The sequence below is a fragment of the Pogonomyrmex barbatus genome, unplaced genomic scaffold, assembly GCF_055798465.1.
Source record: "Pogonomyrmex barbatus isolate J1 unplaced genomic scaffold, ASM5579846v1 scaffold5, whole genome shotgun sequence".
NCBI lineage: Eukaryota > Metazoa > Arthropoda > Insecta > Hymenoptera > Formicidae > Pogonomyrmex > Pogonomyrmex barbatus.
The window spans coordinates 6,275,937-6,296,485 of record NW_028297149.1 but is presented as its reverse complement, the minus strand read 5'-3'; the positions used below and the strand labels follow the sequence as shown (position 1 = coordinate 6,296,485).

The following is a 20,549-nucleotide window of genomic DNA, read 5'->3' as shown; positions in this document are numbered from 1 at the left end:
CATCTCTCCTCTTTTGGGAGTTCTAAGCTGCTTTCTCAGTCAGTTTCATTTTATTCGCGCTTAAATATATATATATATATATATATATATATATATCAAAACCGCAATATGTAGGCTACTCTGCAATATTAAATATAGATTTTCAGTAATTGACGACATTATCGAAAAATTGAAAAATGTACTGAGAGAAACGTTAATCTTTGAGTTATGTTTAAAGACTTAGGAATGATTAAATGTCATCTGAGGAATGGAGAGGGAGGGGGAAGTTTGCTCGCTCGAATACAAGGCTCATGGGTGCCAGAAATGCAGATGCACCGGTGTAAGATGCTGTTACACAGATCGGTCCTTTGTGGCATGTCAAACCGCGCGGCAACCTAAACAGCCGTCCGGTTTCCGCTTTAATCGCTCGGCTCTCGCCTGCGTCGTGCGCGTTGGCTCGCAACGATGTTGTAACGAGCGGGCAGGAGAGGAGAGGAGGGGAGAAGCGGGGCGGAAAATTTGCATACGCGCAAGGTTACGCGTGTGGTTGTGTGTGCCCCACTCGCGCGATAAATTTTTTCCCGCGATAAATCGCAAGCGGAGTGTAACGGCCGCGGGCCAAGACTGCGATTCGCGTTCGCGTCAAAGTGCCTTGGTCGAATTCGCAAACGATCGAACTAAAATTCCCCTTTTGCCACGGCCGGGCACAATTCGCGTGGGCGCACACAGGGTTTTAATTAGGGGGAGTGGAGAGGGGCGGGAGGAGGAGGTGTAATTAGGTAGCGGGGCGTTGCATCGAAGCGCGGTGTAGTTACGGCCGATTACGCTGTTGCGCGCGTTGTAGCCGACAACAAAGATCAGGAGGAGTGGCGGCATTCTCGGATCGGCTCCGAGAGCTCGCGGAGGGTCGCATCGGAGCGGCGCCGCCGCCGCGTTAACGACGCCCGCGTTTTCTAATTGTCGTTCCCTCCTCCCCCCCCCCCCCCCTCCATTCGAGAACTGCCGTTTCCCACGAAGATTCGCGATTCGGGCCAAACGTTATCGCGCGCCGCGGAATTATCGGAAAGTAATTAACTACTAATCGGCTGGAGGGTGGTAGCCGGGATTGGAAAACGCGATGCTCCTTCTTAACACCGGTGATACATTTAACTGAAGGGTGGGAGAAAGGGAGAGAAGCGTTGCGTTTTGAGTACGTTTACCTGCGTTTCGTCTGAAATACGATAGATTTAATCGTGCCGGTCACGCAGGCTAGTTTACACAAGTGTCTTCGGAGTAACATCTAAGGTTTAAAAATAGCATCAGAGAAAGAGAGAGAAAGAGGAGGGGGGGGGGAGAAGAATTTATCAGATAAATGTCTTCCTGAGTATTATGCTAGTTAATTAAGAAAAAAAAAATGTGTGAAAAAGAGGTATTTGGAAGACAGTTACAAGAAGATCGGTGGACGTTTACGGGCGACAACCGTTTATTTAAAGCAAACGTGGCACCGAGTAATCGATCGGCTTCTTTGCGGCAGCCCTAATAAATTTCCTGCTCTTATTGCCGCCGCTTTTCCCCGCCGAGCTTCTAAGCTGTCTGTCCACTCGATAAATTTCGACGACGCTTTCTGCAGCGCGCATTTCTTTAACGCCCGGCGGCGTCCTGCAACGCAGGTGCGAGAGCGCCGCCACCTTTCTGTTGTTGCATTACGAAAAGAAGATTACGAGCGTCTCAGTGTTAATGGCACACGGGAGTGCCCGCGTAGGGTGGCCTCCCTTCTTCGCGCCCGCGAAACATAAGCGATTAATGGCTTTTGTAAACGACCTCTTATTTCTTGTCGTCGCGGAAGTAACCCTGAATTATATTCGGGGTGGCGCCCAGATCAAAAATTATTTACTCCGCATGCAGCGATTATACGAAATATCGTCCCTTTATTAGGCTTTATCTGTCTTTATTTCCAATCCCCCGGGGAGAAAAGGAAACGGTGCCCGCGCGCAGGTAGATTTCACTTTAAATGGAATTTAATTCGAAGATAATTTCCTTAGAGTGATTTTTAATGGCGAACATAAAGATGAAAATTACACAACGAACGATATTTTTGTTTCTTCTGTTGTAACAGTTCAAATTAATAGCTCCTCGGTTTCTCTGATTCACCTGATAGATTTGTGATACGGGGGGAAGACGAACGATTTCACGCGATCAGGAGGATTAGGAGGAACGATAATCGGCGATTATTACTGATTAAGAAATTCCGCGGTAGAAACATCGAGGGACTATCATTACGCGGACTTTGATATTATTCAGTGTGGATTTTCGATATTCTGTCCACTTTCGCATTACTGCAACCTCTCTACCGACGTCGGCTCTCTACGGCTTCTATGCCGATCTCGCGCGCCAAATATTTTTTTCACTGCAGTGAGTCCGCACCGATACGGCCGGCCCGCGGCCGTTTCTATACCTCGCGAAACGGAGGAACGGTCGTGGAATTAATTCTTTATATTACCGGACGGAAGGAAGGCAGGAAACGGAATGGATGTCGGGCTGGGGCGCATTTGTCGGAGGTAAACGCGCACGCACGTACGGAACATTATTTCGTCCGCGCCTGAGGGCCCGGGAGACTGCTGCGATGCGAAAAAAAAAAAAAGAGGAGAAAAAAGGAAAAGAATATAACCGACCCGTTTTCGAATCGTTTCGCACATCGCGCGCGTACTCCGATACGTTGGCCGGTCTCCGACGAGAGAGAACGGCCCGTAACTCCGGAGGCGAGGCAGTTTTCCCAACTTTCACCGTGTGTTTCGCGCGAGAAGATATCGCAAAAGGTCGTACACTGCAGTATTGAGTAGGTTGCGTTACTTCTCTCGCGGGAAAAAGCGGCCTTTGTCATACGGAGCGCACTAAAAACCATCTCGCGTTCCTCCGGTATGAGAGTGGACTAGAGGTACTTAAAAAAATTAGATATTAAACCAAACTTCCCCCCCTCCCCTCCTTCTCTCTCTCTCTCTCTCTCTCTCTCTCTCTCTCTTTCTCTCCGTGTCGCAATCGCGAATTTTTTTCAGCATCAAATTAAATGAGAGAACCGAATACACGACCAAGTAAAATATACGGTAAAATCCTTTAATATTTAAATTAAAAAAATCTGTTTTCCTCCGATTAATTATTTATAAAACTTTTCTCCTTCCCTCCCTCTCTCTCTCTCTCTCTCTCTCTCTCTCTCTCTCTCTCTCCCCCCTCTCTTTTTCAATCCACATAAAATATTTCTAAAAAAAGTCATTAATTCACGTTCTCGAAATAGCTTATAGCATGTGTGATTGATAAAAAGCAAAAGGGCGACTTGCTCTATGGACACTCTATACGCCTTGCTTTATAGCACCATCTGGCCGATGGTCTGTCGATCCCGAAAGCCGATGAGCTGGTATACGATCGCGTTTAAAGTCGAGGACCGAGGGAGAGAGAGGGAAGCATTCGGTCGCGTTTGACGTGCTCCTTTCCCGCGTTGAAGGGGGAGGGGGGTGTGCACAAGTTTTTCGCATGCGTTATGAGTGCGATTCTCATCGTCATATTGCCCGGACGTATGAGAGCCAATATCACGTGGCCGCACGCGGTGCAGGAATGCCTACGGCGACGATATTCGACGCGATGAAATAAGGTTCGGCTGCTGGCCGCGTGCGCGGCGACGTATTGTTATTGCCGCGCCGCAGACATTAACGCGTTTCGCTTTGTTATGTCGTGCCCACAGGCGCAGTTGGGCGTGGACACGTACACGGTGTCGCAAAAACAGAACGTACTGTGTCAAAAGGGCACGGGGATTGATTTTAGCTTCCGAAAATATCATTGATTTTTTTTTTTTTTTTTTAGAAAGAATTTAAAGAGTGTTTTTTTATGCGACATTTCCCGCGAGTGAATTTTTATTTGAATAAGTGATAAACCGATGACTTTAAACAGACAACTTTCTCGAGCAAATTTTCTGTTATTTTAACAGAAAACTAATTTAATGCTATCCAGTAAAAGAATTAATTGGTCTGGTGAAATCATTTTATGCATTTTTTGTGACCGCTAGACCGGTTAATGATCAATTTGAACGATCGCGAAATCATGAAATGCATTTTTAGCGAACGAAATTCAACTTTAAGTCCGTTGAATGTTATAAATTAAGGTCACGCGATATATTTTAAAGCCCCATTAAATCTTCTAACCATTAAATAGTCGTTCGCTTCATATACTTTGCAACGTGTAATGCATGTAACACAATGTAGTTTTAATTTCATACTGCACTATCATATCATATCACTCCATATCGCGTAACATCATAATACGTATCCTCACTTGAATATTTTAGCGACATGAATACTTTACGTTCTTATAATTATTTTACATTCATTTTGTAAGCATAAAATAAACAATAATTTAAATTAACATTTATTCATGCGAGCATCGTATTATGGACAGAAAATAACAATTATGGAAAGAGAATACGAATTTACGATCATGTCATCTGATTGTTGTGTGCAATCGCATCTCGAAAACAATTCTATTTATACTGCCATTTAATGCAGTGAAATTCCGCACTCTGTTTATTAATTTCGAAAGAAATTTAGGTAATGAATAGAGAAACGGATGAGAGAGAGGATATTCGTTAATATTGCGATGGCAACACGTTTGAAGAGCCCCTGCATTACATCGAAGAGCGATCGTATATCGACACTGGTCACGTAAAGTTTTCCGCTCCTCGTTGCGGTCGTTCGCGCAAACAAGCAGTACCGATGTACAAACCCCGGTTTTATAAACTGAGTTTTCTAAATAACTAAAATCCATTAGTGGGACACGCCTCAGTGAAGTGGGATGAATATGTGCGAGTCGCTTGCCGAAGAGGCGCCGCGCGTCGAGAAACCGTAGAGACGCTGCGGCATTACCGAGGCGAAAAGTTTACCTTACAAGAGAGAACGACAGTCGCACGAAGGAAATTCCTTATATATTTTCCGCGTGAGGAACACCTAAAGGCACGATCACATTGCGGCGAGACATAACAGGCGGATAGCGCGAGAGAGTCTGCGAAACTGCAGCGAGAATTTCGATATTCCACTTTCTTTGTTCCGCCTAGCGATCCTCTTGTTCAATTGTGTATCGCTTTCGTATCGGTGTTTTTAAGCGGAAGCTCACGACGAAGAAAAGCATTGTCGAGCGATCGACCACTGGTGCAATTAAAATAAATTTAGTATTTCCTGCTCCGTTGCGTTTCAATGCAGAAATAATTAATAACGGATATTGCCTTAAGCTCTCTCGTCTCGTTGAAGCAGGCATTTTGGTAAAATACCATGTGATACGATATCACGCGTGTTGATTAATAAGTAAAACCGTGTTTATTTTGCATGGCGAGATGTTTTCAGAATTCCAGGTAACGCACGCAAACACACACACACACACACACACACACACACACACACACACACACACAGGCGAGGATGATTTGAGAAACACTGGCATTACAAGAACAAATGACGATTTCTCGCCAGCGGCACGGCGTCGATAATATCGATGAGTAATACCTCTCGAGGTATTTACCAGCGTTGTTCGTTCGTGCTCGTTTCGCGACTCTTTGGCCTCGCATTAGAGGCCGATTGGCACGTTTCGCGACGATTAACGTCGCAGGATGTTGCGACATGGCATCCTGCATCGTGCATCACGCACTGCATTCGAGGCGGCGATCGGCGGGACAGTTAGTCATTTTATTATTGTTTAACTGAAAAGAATATACACTCGCGTTCATATATTCGTATCAAAATAATTCTATATATTTATATAAAGCATTACTTGTCCGGCGTGCGCGCACAGAAAAACATATTTCTGATAAACATGTTATATCGAGTAAAATATGTACATTATGTAGGTCGGTCGGTTGTAGCGGGAGAGGGGAGGGGGAGGGGAATATTGGTATAAGTTAGTTTTCCCGTTCCAAAATACACATGGAAAGTTTACGAAAGAAGCCCGATTTAAAATCCAATTATTTTATGTCCCAGTCTTCCTGTACTCTTATGATGGAGAAAATTAAAACTTTTATACTAAATTTTATTTCCGCCGTCTCATAATATTTCGAGAGAGAAGGAGCAAAAAATCCCATTTGAAAATTAAACTTTTCGTATAATATAAATACATATGAATACACAACACAACACAAAACACACACACACACACACACACACACAGCGTATACGTTAAGGAGGACAGTTCGCGTGAGATTAATCCTAATCGTTTACTATTACTCCGTATTGGCTGCGGCTACAAACACCATGGCGATTTGATTTATTAGGGGGACCGTATGTAAACCGCCGAAATGTAAAGATTCAGAAACAGAGACGAGTGGTATTAATCTGGAGCGGATCGCTGTGCATACACAGACGCGCATATACGGAGGCAACGACGCTAATACGTCGCGTGCCGCATGCGAGGCGACGTCTTGGATAAAAAAAAGTATATATCGCGTGCATTCATTAACGTTCATATTAATGCGAAAAAATTGCCGTGCCCGCCCGGGCAATCGCTTATCGCCCCCTGCGTACGTAAACGAGCTTAAACCGGCGTAATCGCTGATCGAGATCGCACGACCGCTCGACTTTCCTCGCTTCGCGATTACGCTCGTTGTTGCCAGACTCGCCGCGATTTATCGCGAGTGTATCAGTTCCGACGAAACCGTCGCGCGTTAATGAGGTTTACAGAGAGAATTTACGATGTTACATAAGGGACCTTTACGGGGCGAATCTCTCGACCGAAATATTGACAATGGAATTTTCGATATTTTCAGAATCGAGATGACAGAACGCGACGACAGGAAACCATTATCGAAAATAAAAAACTTTCTGGGACGATTGAATTACCAGCGTTGATCATTTTGAAATTTCATATTTGTGACGTTATCAATTTTGTAAATAACGCAAAGATCGATATCGAATAATATTCAAATGTATGACAAACTATCTGTGTCATAGAAATTGCTTGAAAACTATAATCGCCCTGTTAATTTGTATTACTGCATATTACTGTTGGGAATTATTATCTAATAACCGAGCATTACCGAATTAGTGTACATATTTTTGGTTTGCGGTTTACACGCCCCTCCGCCTTTCCGCCCAAAATGTCCAATAATAATTTAATGCAATTAATGCAATGAGCAAACTCCGCAACGCGATTGCTATTTTGTGTGACCGATTCGGCGGCGATAATTTTCTAGACGTGGCGTGAGCACCGTAGGCAAAGGTTGTTCCCCCTTGCCTAAACCGTGTAATTCCTCATCCCGATCGCGGCCGATAATGCTAATTTGTTTTCCTTGGCTTTTTACTATACTTTCCGTCGTTTATTCAAACACGTTCCGCCGTACTTTCACGCGGACGATGAGAACTCCGGATATTCGTAAGTATTCGAAAATCCCCGCGAATTCCTCGTCGTCGATCGCTCATTGTGTTTGCGCTTCTCGTCGCTATCGCGCCGTTGCACCGGTCCGCCTGCAGGCGGGAATAATATTCCTAGCGGAAAATTCATCGTGGTCCCTGCCCCCGCTCGATGGCGGTTTCCATCGGTGCGAGAAATGACTGTGAGAATTTCGAGTAACTTTGCCGCGGCGGACGCGCGCGCTCGAAATTTTCAACGCGGGTACGATTTTCGTCGAGGCAATCTCTGTGTAAATAAGGCCAAATGCACAAAGTAATTACTCCACGGTATTTCCCTTCCCCCTCCCCCCCTCCTTTCCCTCTCGATTCCTCATACCATGCGGTTAAAAACTATTTACTTTCATCGGGACGATATATTTTATGCACTTTTATTTTGAATTTATCTTTGTAAGATGCATGACTTTTTTCATCGTCGGTAACGTCTGGAGAGGCGATACGAGAAACCGCGTACATACCACTGATTCACATGTTTTCTCTTTTCTTTTTCTTTTCTTTTTTTTTTTTTTAAAGACGACGCGAAAATAAATTTAAAAGACGGAGAAAACATTGCTCGTCTGCTCGAGCACCTTTTTGCGCGCCCGTCTCTCGCGTAATGTAAGCTCAAGCGCAAAGTCGCGGGAGTGACGAAACATCTTTTCTCACTTTGGAGAAGACACGTATGTAGATTACGTCGATTGCACGACGACCGGGAGAAACGTTGACAGTCACGTCGACATCTGGCATGGAGCGCGACTCTCCTTTGTCTCGTCGCGCGGAGTAACGGGAGCTACCAGCGAGTTTACCCGTCGAGGGCTGTACTCCTCTTCTTGCTCCTCACGCGTCTTGCCCCCCTCCTCCCCCCCCCACCCCCCGTCCCGATCCTTTTGTCCGCCGGACCGTAAATCTGTCCGGAGTGCCGTGCCGAGCATACATCACGTCGCGCTTCCTTATTAGCGCAATACACCGCGGTCGAAGTCAACTCCGGGACTTCGAGAGTGCACGTCTTTTCTTTCCCCTCGCGGGACTTAATTGCCGCACCCTCCCTCCCCCCGTCCCCTCCCCATCCTCCCTCGCCGAAGGCACCTCCTTGGGGCGCAACGCGTTGACGTTGCGGCACACACATCGGTCTCTTCCCGAATCCGCGGGGCTTTCGCGCGACTCCCATCGAAGTCGAAAGACACATTTTCGCCTCTCCGCCTGTTTCTCTCATGTGATTTAGTGCGACCAAAGGGGTTTGCGGGTCGCGCGCGCTGGAGGCTGACGCCGTTTTCGCGAGCGAGCCCCGGATGGCGGGCCGCACATTGAGAAGATAAATTTAGAAAGGAGGGAGGAGGGGAGGCATTTCGAGTGTATTAAAGCTCGATGGTTTCCATCGTCGTCGGGGTAGAATGAAAATGGCGGAAACGAACTCCATTCCGATCTTCATATTTCACGGATCTATCGGGCGAGGACGTATCGTTCGTTTCCGCGTTGAGGTTCATCTTAATTATTGGTTTGAAAAATAATTAACTACCGCGTACTAAAGATATACCCGTTGGGAGTCAAATTAGGTTACTGTAATTAAAAATACATACCGTCCGATTTTACGATGCTACGCTAATCTCGTCGAACAAGCGTTATTCTTACTGAATCTCTCTCTCTGTTTTTTTTTTTTTTTTTTTTTTTTTTTACGGCTTCTCGTGATTTTCTCCTGTCAATCTGTAGCAGCGACTCTCAAAACGCAGGAAATGTTTCGACAGTCGCCGCGATTTTAACTGTGCGACAGTAAATCACAGTAGGATTGCGTTCGAAACACGACACCACGTGGCATTCCTTCGACAACGTGTTGAATTTCACTTCCTACACGGCCAGACAAATTTTCAACGTGAAACAGTTTCCGTTAACAAGTAGAATACGTTCCGTACGAACTGAATAAAATTTCAAACCATAAAGCCATTCATGGATTCTAATACGATAAAAATAAGTTAATTTTTTACGGAAGGAAGAGTTTCGATGCGAGTGATAATGCTAAAACTGTGATTCTATATTTTACGAGTTATACGAAACTCGAGAGATTGCAACTCGAATTACCGATATCGAGAGAAACTAATAATAAGGTAAGTGCGATAACTTCTAATGTAATTTTGTTTTTTTTACAAAGGAGCACAAAAGCGCAGAAAATACTGAGAAAAATACAAAGCATAACGCGCTCGAGCTCTCCCCGTATTGTGCTTTAAGCTAAATACGAAAGATATTAAACTCTTCTTCTTTCTTTTCCGTACTGGCTGGCAGATACGCTCGTAAGATCGTTGTAAGTCACGTAAACGTCCGTTATCCGAAGTTCTATCTGCGCGTTCTTGTAGATCGCTTCCTTTATCGCCTGCCACGAGATAATGATTTCTACAACTTTTTCGCAGTCCGCTCGAGTAACACGTCGCAGAAATTGCCTTCACGTCGAAATTGCTCTGCCCAGAGGCTGCCACGATGGTCGATCGATGCTCACGACCGCTTTTACTTACGCCAATTGGCTAATCCTGTGTCCTCTTAATATTGCACAAAGTGTCGCTTGGAATATCGAGCTGTTGCCTTAAAATGGCGCAACGTGTCTTAGAAATTCATACCCCGCCAGCATCGAAACTGTGTGCAAGATGTTCATGTTACATGCAGACTAGTAGTACATAGAATCATCTCAATTTCTCCTCTACGACCTGATTTCGAACTAATACGCCGCATGTTCCTCCTGAGATTAATTCCGAAATTTAAAATTCTAGGTCGAAAATTGCTCGATCCCCCGTCCTTTTTTTTTTTCCGGGGCAAATTTTCAGAGGAAACTTGAAAGGGAAATTAATTCCGAATATATGAATATAGATAGCGAGCACTGCTAATTAAACGGAATGTAATCCGATACATTCTTCTATCGCATTTTTTCGTTAATTCCGTCGTTAATTATATTGTAAATTAAAATTTTCATCCGCCGTAATTCTTTTCTCATTATTATTCTCTCCCGGGACAGAAGCAATTTTCCTTGGACGGAGAGGACCGGACAGCGCGATTCCGAAAAAACTTATTACATTACAGAGCACGCTGTGTGTCGTCACATCTTGCATTATGCAGTATTAACAGTTTCGCAATTGGCGCGCTAGCGCCAAAGATGTATGCCATACGTGCACACACGATCGAACACCTACGAGAGATCGGTATGATTGTTGTGTGTTGTTACCTGCATGACTAAGCCGTATTTACGCAAGTCCGTATTGCGCGTAACCTCGTTATGCCACGCTATACAGGTGTCTCAGTCTCAGAGAGAAAGAGAGAATTTGCTTTTTTAATGGGCGATCTTCGAGATAACATTTCGCGATGAGAATAACGAGCTCTTAATTAAAAAAAAAAAAAAAAAAAAAAAAAAAACGAAAACGAAAAAAAGAAAGAAAGAAAGAAAGAAAGAAAGAAAGAAAGAAAAAAAATATCGCAAGGATGAAAATAGTAACAACCGTGCCCGTCTCTCTTCCTTCTCAACCTCTCCAGGCTCCGATTCAGGGGAAACGTGGGATAGTCGTGCGAGTCACACGATATATGCGCGGTTCTACGCGCGTGTAAAGTTTCCGATGAAGAGAGACGTGCGGTTCGTCACGGTGCGAGAAACGGTGAAGCTGCCGCTCGTCGAAACGTCGCGCGAATTATCCGTTATGCGTTACGCCTTGTCTTAATTACTCCCAGCCCCAGGTGATATACGCGGCCGGCTTTGTTCATTTGTGCCGGCGCACGCAGCCATAAATATCGATTACTGGGATATAGCTTTGCGTCTATCGGGCCATTAATTTGTCGAAAGTTTGTTGTTCCGCCGCTGCCGCCGCCGCCGCCGCCGCCGCCGCCGCTGAGCGTCACGTGCCGCGCAAATTGTTTGCAATACCCTCGAATTCTGTGTCACGCAGGATCTGCGTCACGGTTGCGCGATATGACGCATCATAACAAGTGCCTGCTGCCGCCGTCGCTGCTGCTGCTGCTGCTGCAATAACTGAACTAATAGAATGACTCGTTATAAACGAGTCATGCTGCGAACGAATTGAATAAAGTTTAAACGCGTCCTTTCTGAGCCGTCTGAAGAGCACCGAAAGAACTGTTGATGTTATTCTCTGCTGATGTTGTGTTATAATAATATTGAACGAGGGGCGATGTCGGAATCTTTCCGTTAATGCTTTAGTCGATATTCGACGGCAAAAATATTGAGATGATTCTTTTATATTTGCGTAACGTTGTCGCTATGTAAAAGCGCACTTGGAAAATGTTGGTAATATCGCTATAGACAGCAGTGCATTATAGATGATACTTGTAGGAATAGTACGGACTCGTAGGCATATAGTCCGTCATACTTTCGACAAGAGTAAAGCGCACGTGTCATTATGCGAATAGAGGCGCAACATGCGACCGTTCCTCGCGGTTAAGCATTCATTATGGGAGAAAGTTTTAGCGAAGGAGATGCTCGCGCGGAAGGGAGGAAAACCTTAATTTAGATCCGCCGTCGCGCAATTGACAAAAAAGCGGAAAGCCATCGGAGTAAAGCTACAAAGGGATGATAACGAGAAAGGCGATTCCGGGAAGACAGAATGAAGAAAGGACGACGGGTGACGGGTTCACGGGCGAGGGAGGACGGGGGGGGGGGTGGGAAGGCAGCGCACGACAATAAGATATATTATAGGGGTTGGCGCCGGGGTTCTCCATCCACCCCGTTTCTCGCGGCACGCATAATCGCGGGATAAGCGGAAACCTTGGGGAATATGAATATACGGGAGGGGGGGGGGGGCACTTTAAACGTATTCAGTTTCAGCCACGCGGGGTCATCGATAGGGATTTAAAGAATTTAAAGAGATCGACCGAAAGCTAATGGATTTCATAAGCATAAAGGATTCGCGATATTTTTGTTTGCGATGTTAAATGCATCAGTAGATTTCCGATACGAGCTTCAATCGCAGATATTTAACGTTGATGACATATAACATTCTGTCATGGGAATAAACGATTGAAAAAGCCGATAATTGCGACGGCGAGGAGCGATGAATGCGTAAAAACGTCGACGCCCTTCGTACGTTTTTGCTCCACTTCTTAAGGATCGAGCCTGTACAAAGTAGAAAAGATTAATGCGCCATTTTTAAATATCTCTCCCGTATCTTGTCGCGAAAAAAACCCGTGCACGCAACGCGTAGCGCACGCAAAGAGCCCGAGCCGAGTGTACTTTCGACGAAACTTAGTTTAAGTTAGAAATGGATTTAAGCAAAAGTAAGAGTCTCTTTGAAGAAAATGTAGAACAGAGCGGAATAACCTGGCAAGGAAAGTTGATTTTGTCAGGCAACATAACTCACTCGTTCGCGGAGCACACAACGTAACGGTTTAAAGTCGTTCTGAAAGCGTCTTACGACGACAAATCGTAGCAACACTTGCGACATATCGACGGGACACTTGCGCGTGCAAGAGACAGAGCGAGCGAGAAAGGGAGAAAGAGAGAGAGAGAAAAGGAGAAAAAGCGAGATATACAGAAATCATATATAAAAGCATAATTTCCTGGAAAAGCTGACAATAAAAGCATCAATATAGAAAGAAACAAAAAACTAGATTTGCCATCTGGACCGCCGCGCGAAAAAGCCTCATTTTTTCGCAAACACCAGCCATTAGATATTTATATCAGTTCGAAACGTTTTTGTCTCGGCAATCTAGATCATATTGATTTTTCCAGAGAACAACGTTAAACCTGAAAGATAATTAAATTTTGTAAAACTTTCTCTCTTGATCTTTCATATCCCATCCAACTTCCTTCATTTTTCTTCCTCAGCTTTCACAACTTTTAAAAACCCATGGAAAAAAAACTGCCGATACCGTTAAACGGATTTAACGTTGCCTCAGTGATCAATGCTGCTCTAATAATAATCCATTATTGGCTAATAGTTGAAACTAAGGTATTCCATCTTGAAAGTAGATTGGCTTATATCGAGATCTGTGTCATGTAATATTGATACTAACGATGTTTAAAAGTATTATTTTTATAAAAAACAAAAGAAACAGACATTTTATTTTCTTTTGCTATTGACCTCATATAATCCATTATTAACTATCACCAGATGACGATAAAATTAAATCGTATTTTTTAGATTTTTTAGAAATCACGAGAGAGAGAGAGAGAGAGAGAAAATCAGTGCTCGTATTAGAAACATCAGCCAGAAGAGAGAAGAGAAAGAATTTCATGGAAAAACAATGTAAGGATTATCGAAACAGAATAAGAGGGCAATGCACATCGCGATGGAGCATGAATGTACGAACGATTTCGCCGAATGGACGGACGGATATGCGGACGAGTAAATGAACGAATGAACGGAGGATCAAATGGTTCGTAGACGAATAAATCGAAAAGGAGCAAGATAAATGTCGTTCTACCGTGAAATACGGGAGAGCGCGAAAGAGAAGAGGAGGCAGGATGCTCCGACATTCCCAAACACAAAATGGCGCACGGCGGAAGAGGAGGATCCTCAATAGCGTTGACGAGTCGAGTTGACCGGCGATTTTACCGTTACGCGACCCAATGACGAGAGATACATTCGCCACGAGAAACGTGGCCGCTTCCACCATTCGATGGTGCCTCATGGCCGATAGTACGGTATAATGTGAACGTGTGCTTCGCGAATGTTACCGCAAGAAGTAGGTTCCACTTCGTGTCTGAAAAGCCATAAAAGATTTTTATTTCGCCGAACGGCGAAATTCGTTGAAAATTTCTGATATAAAAATTTCTTTCAAAAATTTATGAGAAAGAATTTAAATATTCATTAATCTGTTTGCGCTCTCTCTCTCTCTCTCTCTCTCTCTCTCTCTCTCTCTCTCTCTCTCTCTCTGATAACAAGATGATAAAATAAAATTATATTCATCATTCTGTCTCGCTATTTTGAGACTACTTGGAGAAATTTGCATTTTTCTATCTTAATTACTCTTTTTGTGACATAATTCTGAAAATGCATATTTCAAACTTCCGTCATATTTTTAATATTTATTAACGACGGTATGTGAGCTATCTTTTTATTCGAACGTAAATTGGAAAATTTTCATTTTTAATATCATTAGCGCGGTATATTGGAGTGTGCCATTATATTCTTATTTATAAACCTGAGAATTCGAGCTTGAATGGTTGAACTTGGGGGTGGTGAGGCAGAGTAAGTCCAACAGACAGATGTACAAGTGAACTCAAATGGTTCATAGGGTTCCTATTTGAATATACGAAACCATGACGTACGCCACAACGCATGTCATGAGCTTCATTGTTGAATATCACGGGTCTCTTGTATGGGGGCAATCGAACATTCGTGTTGCTCTCACTGAAACTTCATCATACATTCTTTTTTCCTTGTCACATAGTCATCAACTATTATTTAGAAAAGGTGTTTTAGTTAACTTCGATTAACGTTGACCAATATCAGAAGAGGGGTCTAACATAAATATTGCGACATTTGGTGGTCATGACAGTGTGGCGCTATTAGTTTTCAACGTCATCGCACTGTATTCGATTTTCATAGTGATTTGTGTCGACATTCGATGTTACGATAGTGCACCGCCATGATGCTGTGTCATGTGTGAAAATCGATTTTTATAATGATAAAACCGTCTGTGTGATATACAGAAATTATATCTGTATGTATCTATATGTATATATATATATATATATATATATATATATATATATATATAAAATAATTAATAGAGGGGAAAAAGGGAAAAAGAGTATGTAATATATAAAGTATTCTTGGTGCATATATATATATATATATATATATATATATATATATATATATAAGTAAAATTATATAAAAATTATATATATATATATATATATATGTGTAACAACATATATATATATATATATATATATGTAGCAAGAATATTTTAAATTACATACTCTTTTTCCCTTTTTCCCCTCTATTAATTCTTCCGTCGACTGATTTAGAAACTACTTTTTCACAAATTATAATTATAAATTTGATAAGTATATAATTATAAATCGGATAAATTGAGTTTGAAAGAGATGTATAATTTTACTTAGATTAAATTGATTAATTGCATTATTAAATATTTAAATACAAATATTTAAATACAAATATTCCCTTAGAATAATTATAACTAAATAATTAAATAAAATTATCAATGACACTTTTGAAATTATTCTCTTTTTTTTACGCAATTGTTTCTATTTTTAATTATAATTAAATTTTTAATTAAATCTGAATTCTATGCTCACGTGCCCTTTTTAATTTATATGAAAAATTACCGAAAATTCATATTCGGTAATTTTTGCCATTTATATTCACTGAACAAATGTAACGATACGATGGAGAGGTAGATGGGAATGACGTGTTGTTTCCACCGTTCGCTGCAAAACGTACAAATAGTATTGGAATGCTGATTTTTATTTTTTTTTATTTCTTCTATGAAGATATAACTTCACTTGCAAATTACTTATGCATGCGAAACAAACATTATTTTAAAAGTAGAGAAGAGGTTTAACAAATGTTTATATATTGTTAAATGCACAATTATGAATATAACATTTTTTCTATTGCTTATCCTTTTTCATAGTATTTTTGATTTTCGTAGTATTTTTGATTTTCTATTATAAACCTTGCATATATAATATATATTGATTACGTAGCTTTGTACGTAATAGATTTTTTATGAAATATATTTTAGTGCGGCAAAATTTTAGAGAGAGAAGAGAAAGAGAGAGAAAGAATATAGAGAAAAAAAGAGGAATGAGAACGAATTCATTGTCGAAGTACACTTTACAATAGTGCTTCCCCATAGGCACACACATGCATTAAAGCTGAACGCATGCCATTGTAACAGAACGACGAATTAATACGAGTTATTTTAAAATTATAAAATTTTTTTAACCTTTCCGCGTTCTTCTCCTCGAAATTAATCTTCATGATCGTCATCCTTCGCATTTTAATTGAGTAGTTTACGGCGAAAACACAGGTAAGGGTAAACTAATTTCTCTGACAGAATGCGAAGTCCCGGATATTCTCTAACGGTATTGCCGCCGCCGCCGTCGCCGCCGTCGTCGCCGCCATCGGCATTGCCATCACCATCGCCATCGTAAAGACAGAAATTCGCAGTTCGCAGAGTCGACTAACCGTAGCTGATGACGAGCCGTTTGCGCGCGTTCATTATTTCGTAAATGCGACATGGCACGAATATCCGACGCCTTTTGCGCCGCTAAATGCCGGCGTATTATTCCCTCACTTGCTTTAATCAGACTCCGGTACGCATGGCTCGTCGACAATCGGTATTGTCAACGGCTGCGAAACGGCACGCGGCGCGGCAACACGTTAATTGCGTAAAAGGCGAATCCCCGCGACTAGGAGTCGGTGAACCCAAAAACTGGGTTGACTTCCGACAGGTAATTTGTATCGTCATTATCGCGGCACCGCGCGGCAGCGTTCGACGCTGGCTGTTCGCGTCCGCGAATTTATTCCGTCTTAATGGAAAACGTGTGTACGGTCGACGCTGTAAAGAACGACGATGGAGAGGCCGATCGATTCTTACACATCGAGCGACTCTCTTATGGTCGATTTTCTCATCGGGTCACCGGGTTATCGGGTTACCATGACGTCGATCGATTGCTCGTTAAATGCCGCTGCCGCTTATAGCTATAATGTAAAAATAATGTAAAAATACATACACACACGCACCCACACACGTATATATATATATATATATATATATATATATATTATTATTGTTATTATTATTATTGTTATTATTATTATTTTTATTATTATGCATTAAAAGACGATACGTATATTTCTCTTCTTTCTCCAATGGAGGTTCGCTCTGGAATACTAGTTTTAGTCGTTGTCGACATTCGTCGTCGCTTTAACGAACTTTTGCTCGTTTTGTTTCAGCACCTGTCAGAGCGCGCGTCGACGAGACGCAGATGGACACGCATGAGGGCTCGACGGTGCAGTTGCAGTGCCGATTCCCGCCGCCGCGGGAAAACGTCACGTGCTTCTGGCTGACCCATACGAATAACAATCTCGACAACGCGGCAATCGAGAACCGCTCGCTGTCGCCGAACTACAAGGTATACATGAACCTGCAGGAGGGCCGTTACGATCTGCAAATTAGAAATGTGTCCTACGAGCGCGACAACGGCAAGTACGAGTGCAGGGTGAAGGTCAGCAGCACCGGCACTGATCTTCACAGGAAATACATCACTCTGACGGTGCTGAGAGCGCCGGGTCCGCCGACGATAACACCGACCTCCACACCAGCCACGGAGGGCCAAAGACTCGAGTTACAGTGTAATACCTATGGCGGCAGTCCCGAACCGGAAGTAAGATGGTACCGCGGCAACAGCACCACGCTTCTGCACACCGGCAGGACCTTGGTAGTGGAGCCCACGCGGGAGGACGACCGAGCGATCTTTCGGTGTGTTGTGAGAAACCGAGCGATGCGCCAGGGCGAGACTTTGGACGCCTCGGTGACACTCGACGTCAACTACTTCCCGCGCGTGTCCGTCGGCCCGGAGAACCCGCTCAAGGTCGAGGTGAACGGCACCGCGACCCTCAAATGCCACGTGGACTCGAAGCCGAGGGTCGGCATGGTACGCTGGTGGCGAGACGGTAGCTTCATCGCCACCAACTTCGAGCACGTGATACCCAAAGTGACGCTGCAGGACGTCGGCAGGTATACCTGTCAGGCGGACAACGGTCTCGGCAAGCATGCCGAGGCCTCTCTGGCCCTAGACGTCCTCTATCCGCCTACGGTATCAATTGAGGGAGACGTCGTTAGGGTGGCCGATGTGGAGGACAGCGTGACCGTCCACTGCAACGTGTCCGCCAACCCGATGCCGTCCGTGATCGAGTGGCTGCGGGACGGCCGACCGGAGTTCAGGCAGCCAGGCTCGATCCTGCGACTGACCCGTGTCACCGCGGAGCACGCCGGTAACTACACGTGTCGCGCGGTGAACACAATTTATCCCACCGGCGGTGAACGCAGGAACCATTCGGCCTTCGCCAGCGTGACGATCCGTGTACGGCACAAACCCGGCCCGGCCAGAGTGACCCCGGATTCGCCGGTCGCCGTCGAGGGTTCACGGGTGATACTCACGTGTATGGCCAGTCCGGCCGGCTATCCCGAGCCGCAATACAAATGGTGGAAAGAAGGCGAGGGTGGCACGATTTTAATGCCCGCACCGTCCGGCCCGAAATACGAAATCGATTCGGTGCACCTCGGCAGCGAAGGCACCTACAAATGCCACGCGATCAACGAAATCGGCATCGGTGAAGCCGCGTCGGTAAATCTTACCGTTCACCAGCCGCCAAAGATACTTACCAAACTGCAGCCGCATGTTACGAGGAAGTAAGTAAAAAACAATCGTATATACAATTTCTTGTTTTTTTTTTCTTTTTTTTTTTTTAGATCAAGAAAGACTATAATTTTTACTATGAAAAAATAATTATTCTTATTTTTGCAAACTGCAGATTGAATAACGTAATTATTGTTTACTTTTTAAATATTCTTTTCTATTTTTATAACTTTTAAAAAGACAGATTGTTCTTTTCTGAAACAAACATTTTTAGAGATATACATTTACCATGCTTTAGATGTTTTAGTCTACATGTAATAAGAATAGCAATTTACTTCCGCGAGCACATTTCACTTTTTATAAAGTTTCAACGTATTTTCTTGATCTACTTTGTCCTTTAATTTTCAAGTCGTACTAAACGTCGTTGTCGTAATTGTAAAAGGTTCGCAAGCTTTACGTTTGCTTTCTTCTACGTACCTCTTCGTTGAACTATGCGCCGCCCGACGAATAAATAACTGCGCAGGTAAAACAAGATATATCTTTCGTCCTAATAATGTAACGTCTTCTTGCTTATCACAGAGTCGGGGAGTCATCATTCCAAGTACACTGCGTAGCGCAGGGCAAACCGCAGCCTAGCGTGCGCTGGTTGAAGGACGATCAAGAATTAACGGGCGACGAGAGGCTCTACAAAGTAATTACGACGACGTCGGAGGGCCACGGTAGCGTAATAACCGTAAATTCCTCGCTGAGCTTTTTGGGTCACGCTCGTCCGCAGACCGACGAAATCGTGGCGGGCGATCGCGGTAAATACACCTGCGTCTTCATGAACGAGGTGAAGAAAGTCGAGTCCACGATGATGCTCAAAGTAGAGCACGAACCCATAATCCTTCATCAGCACGGCAAGGTGGCTTATAATCTTATGGAGACCGCCGAGGTGGCCTGCAAGGTTCAGGCATGGCCAAAGCCCGAATTCCAATGGAGTTTCGGTACCAACGCCGCGACTCTTCAAGGCTCCTCCAGCGACGGTCACTACGAAATAACGACAACGAGCGATAACTACGATGCCTATACATCCGTCCTGAGAATGACCAACATCCGCGAGTCCGATTATGGCGATTATACCTGTCGCGCCGCTAATGCTCAAGGTAGCGTCATGTCCACCATCAGGTTACAGCCGAAGGGAGCACCGGAGAAACCGACTAACATCACCGCCATGGAGATTGGACCCACATACGTCACTCTTTTGTGGCAGCTCGGTTTCGACGGTGGCCTATCCATCACAAAATATTTTGTTTCATACAGAAGAGTAGCCGGCGGTGACGAAATAGTCGCGCCGGACTGTGCACCTCCTCGAGGACCAGCCGGTCAATGGCTCGAACTCGACTGTCGGCGATCGAACCCTTGTAACGTGACCAATCTGGAACAGCATCAAACCTATACCTTCAAGGTGAAGGTTTACAACACCAAGAATCATTCTGATTATTCTGACGAAGTATCCGCTACCACGGCGGTGGCCAAGATACCCACACCACTCAGAGTTAGCTTCGATCCGGAAAGTAGCACGCTCGCTATTAACGTGGGTGCCACGTGCTTGGCGTTGGTGGCGTTTATCGAGAAGTTCGATGGAGGCTCGGATAGTTCATGGCGAATAGTCGATGAGTGGCCCCTCGAAGTTCTCGGAAGTGCGCCTACTCAAAGAGAAGGAATATTGGACGATCCCGAAGCGGCCGAGTCGGAACCCCGACTAAGAGTTAGGCTGTGCCTCAAAGCCGACCGACAAAAATGCGGCGAGTACGCGGAAGCTGAAAGTAAGTTTATTTTACAACAGAAATAATCGGGAAAGAAAAAAAGCAATA

At 44.0% G+C, this 20,549-nt stretch overlaps 1 protein-coding gene across 3 annotated transcripts in view; it reads left to right on the top strand.

The window, feature by feature from the left end:
• Positions 1-20,549, top strand: part of ed (hemicentin protein echinoid) — a 176,553-nt gene that overhangs the window by 153,900 nt on the left and 2,104 nt on the right. For all 3 annotated transcript variants that reach the window (XM_089082164.1, XM_089082163.1, XM_089082162.1), the window contains 2 exons: positions 17,288-18,746; positions 19,273-20,501. In XM_089082164.1, the coding sequence (XP_088938290.1) occupies positions 17,320-18,746; positions 19,273-20,501 (2,656 nt within the window). In that variant the 5' untranslated portion in view covers positions 17,288-17,319. The remainder of the gene's footprint in view (positions 1-17,287; positions 18,747-19,272; positions 20,502-20,549) is intronic.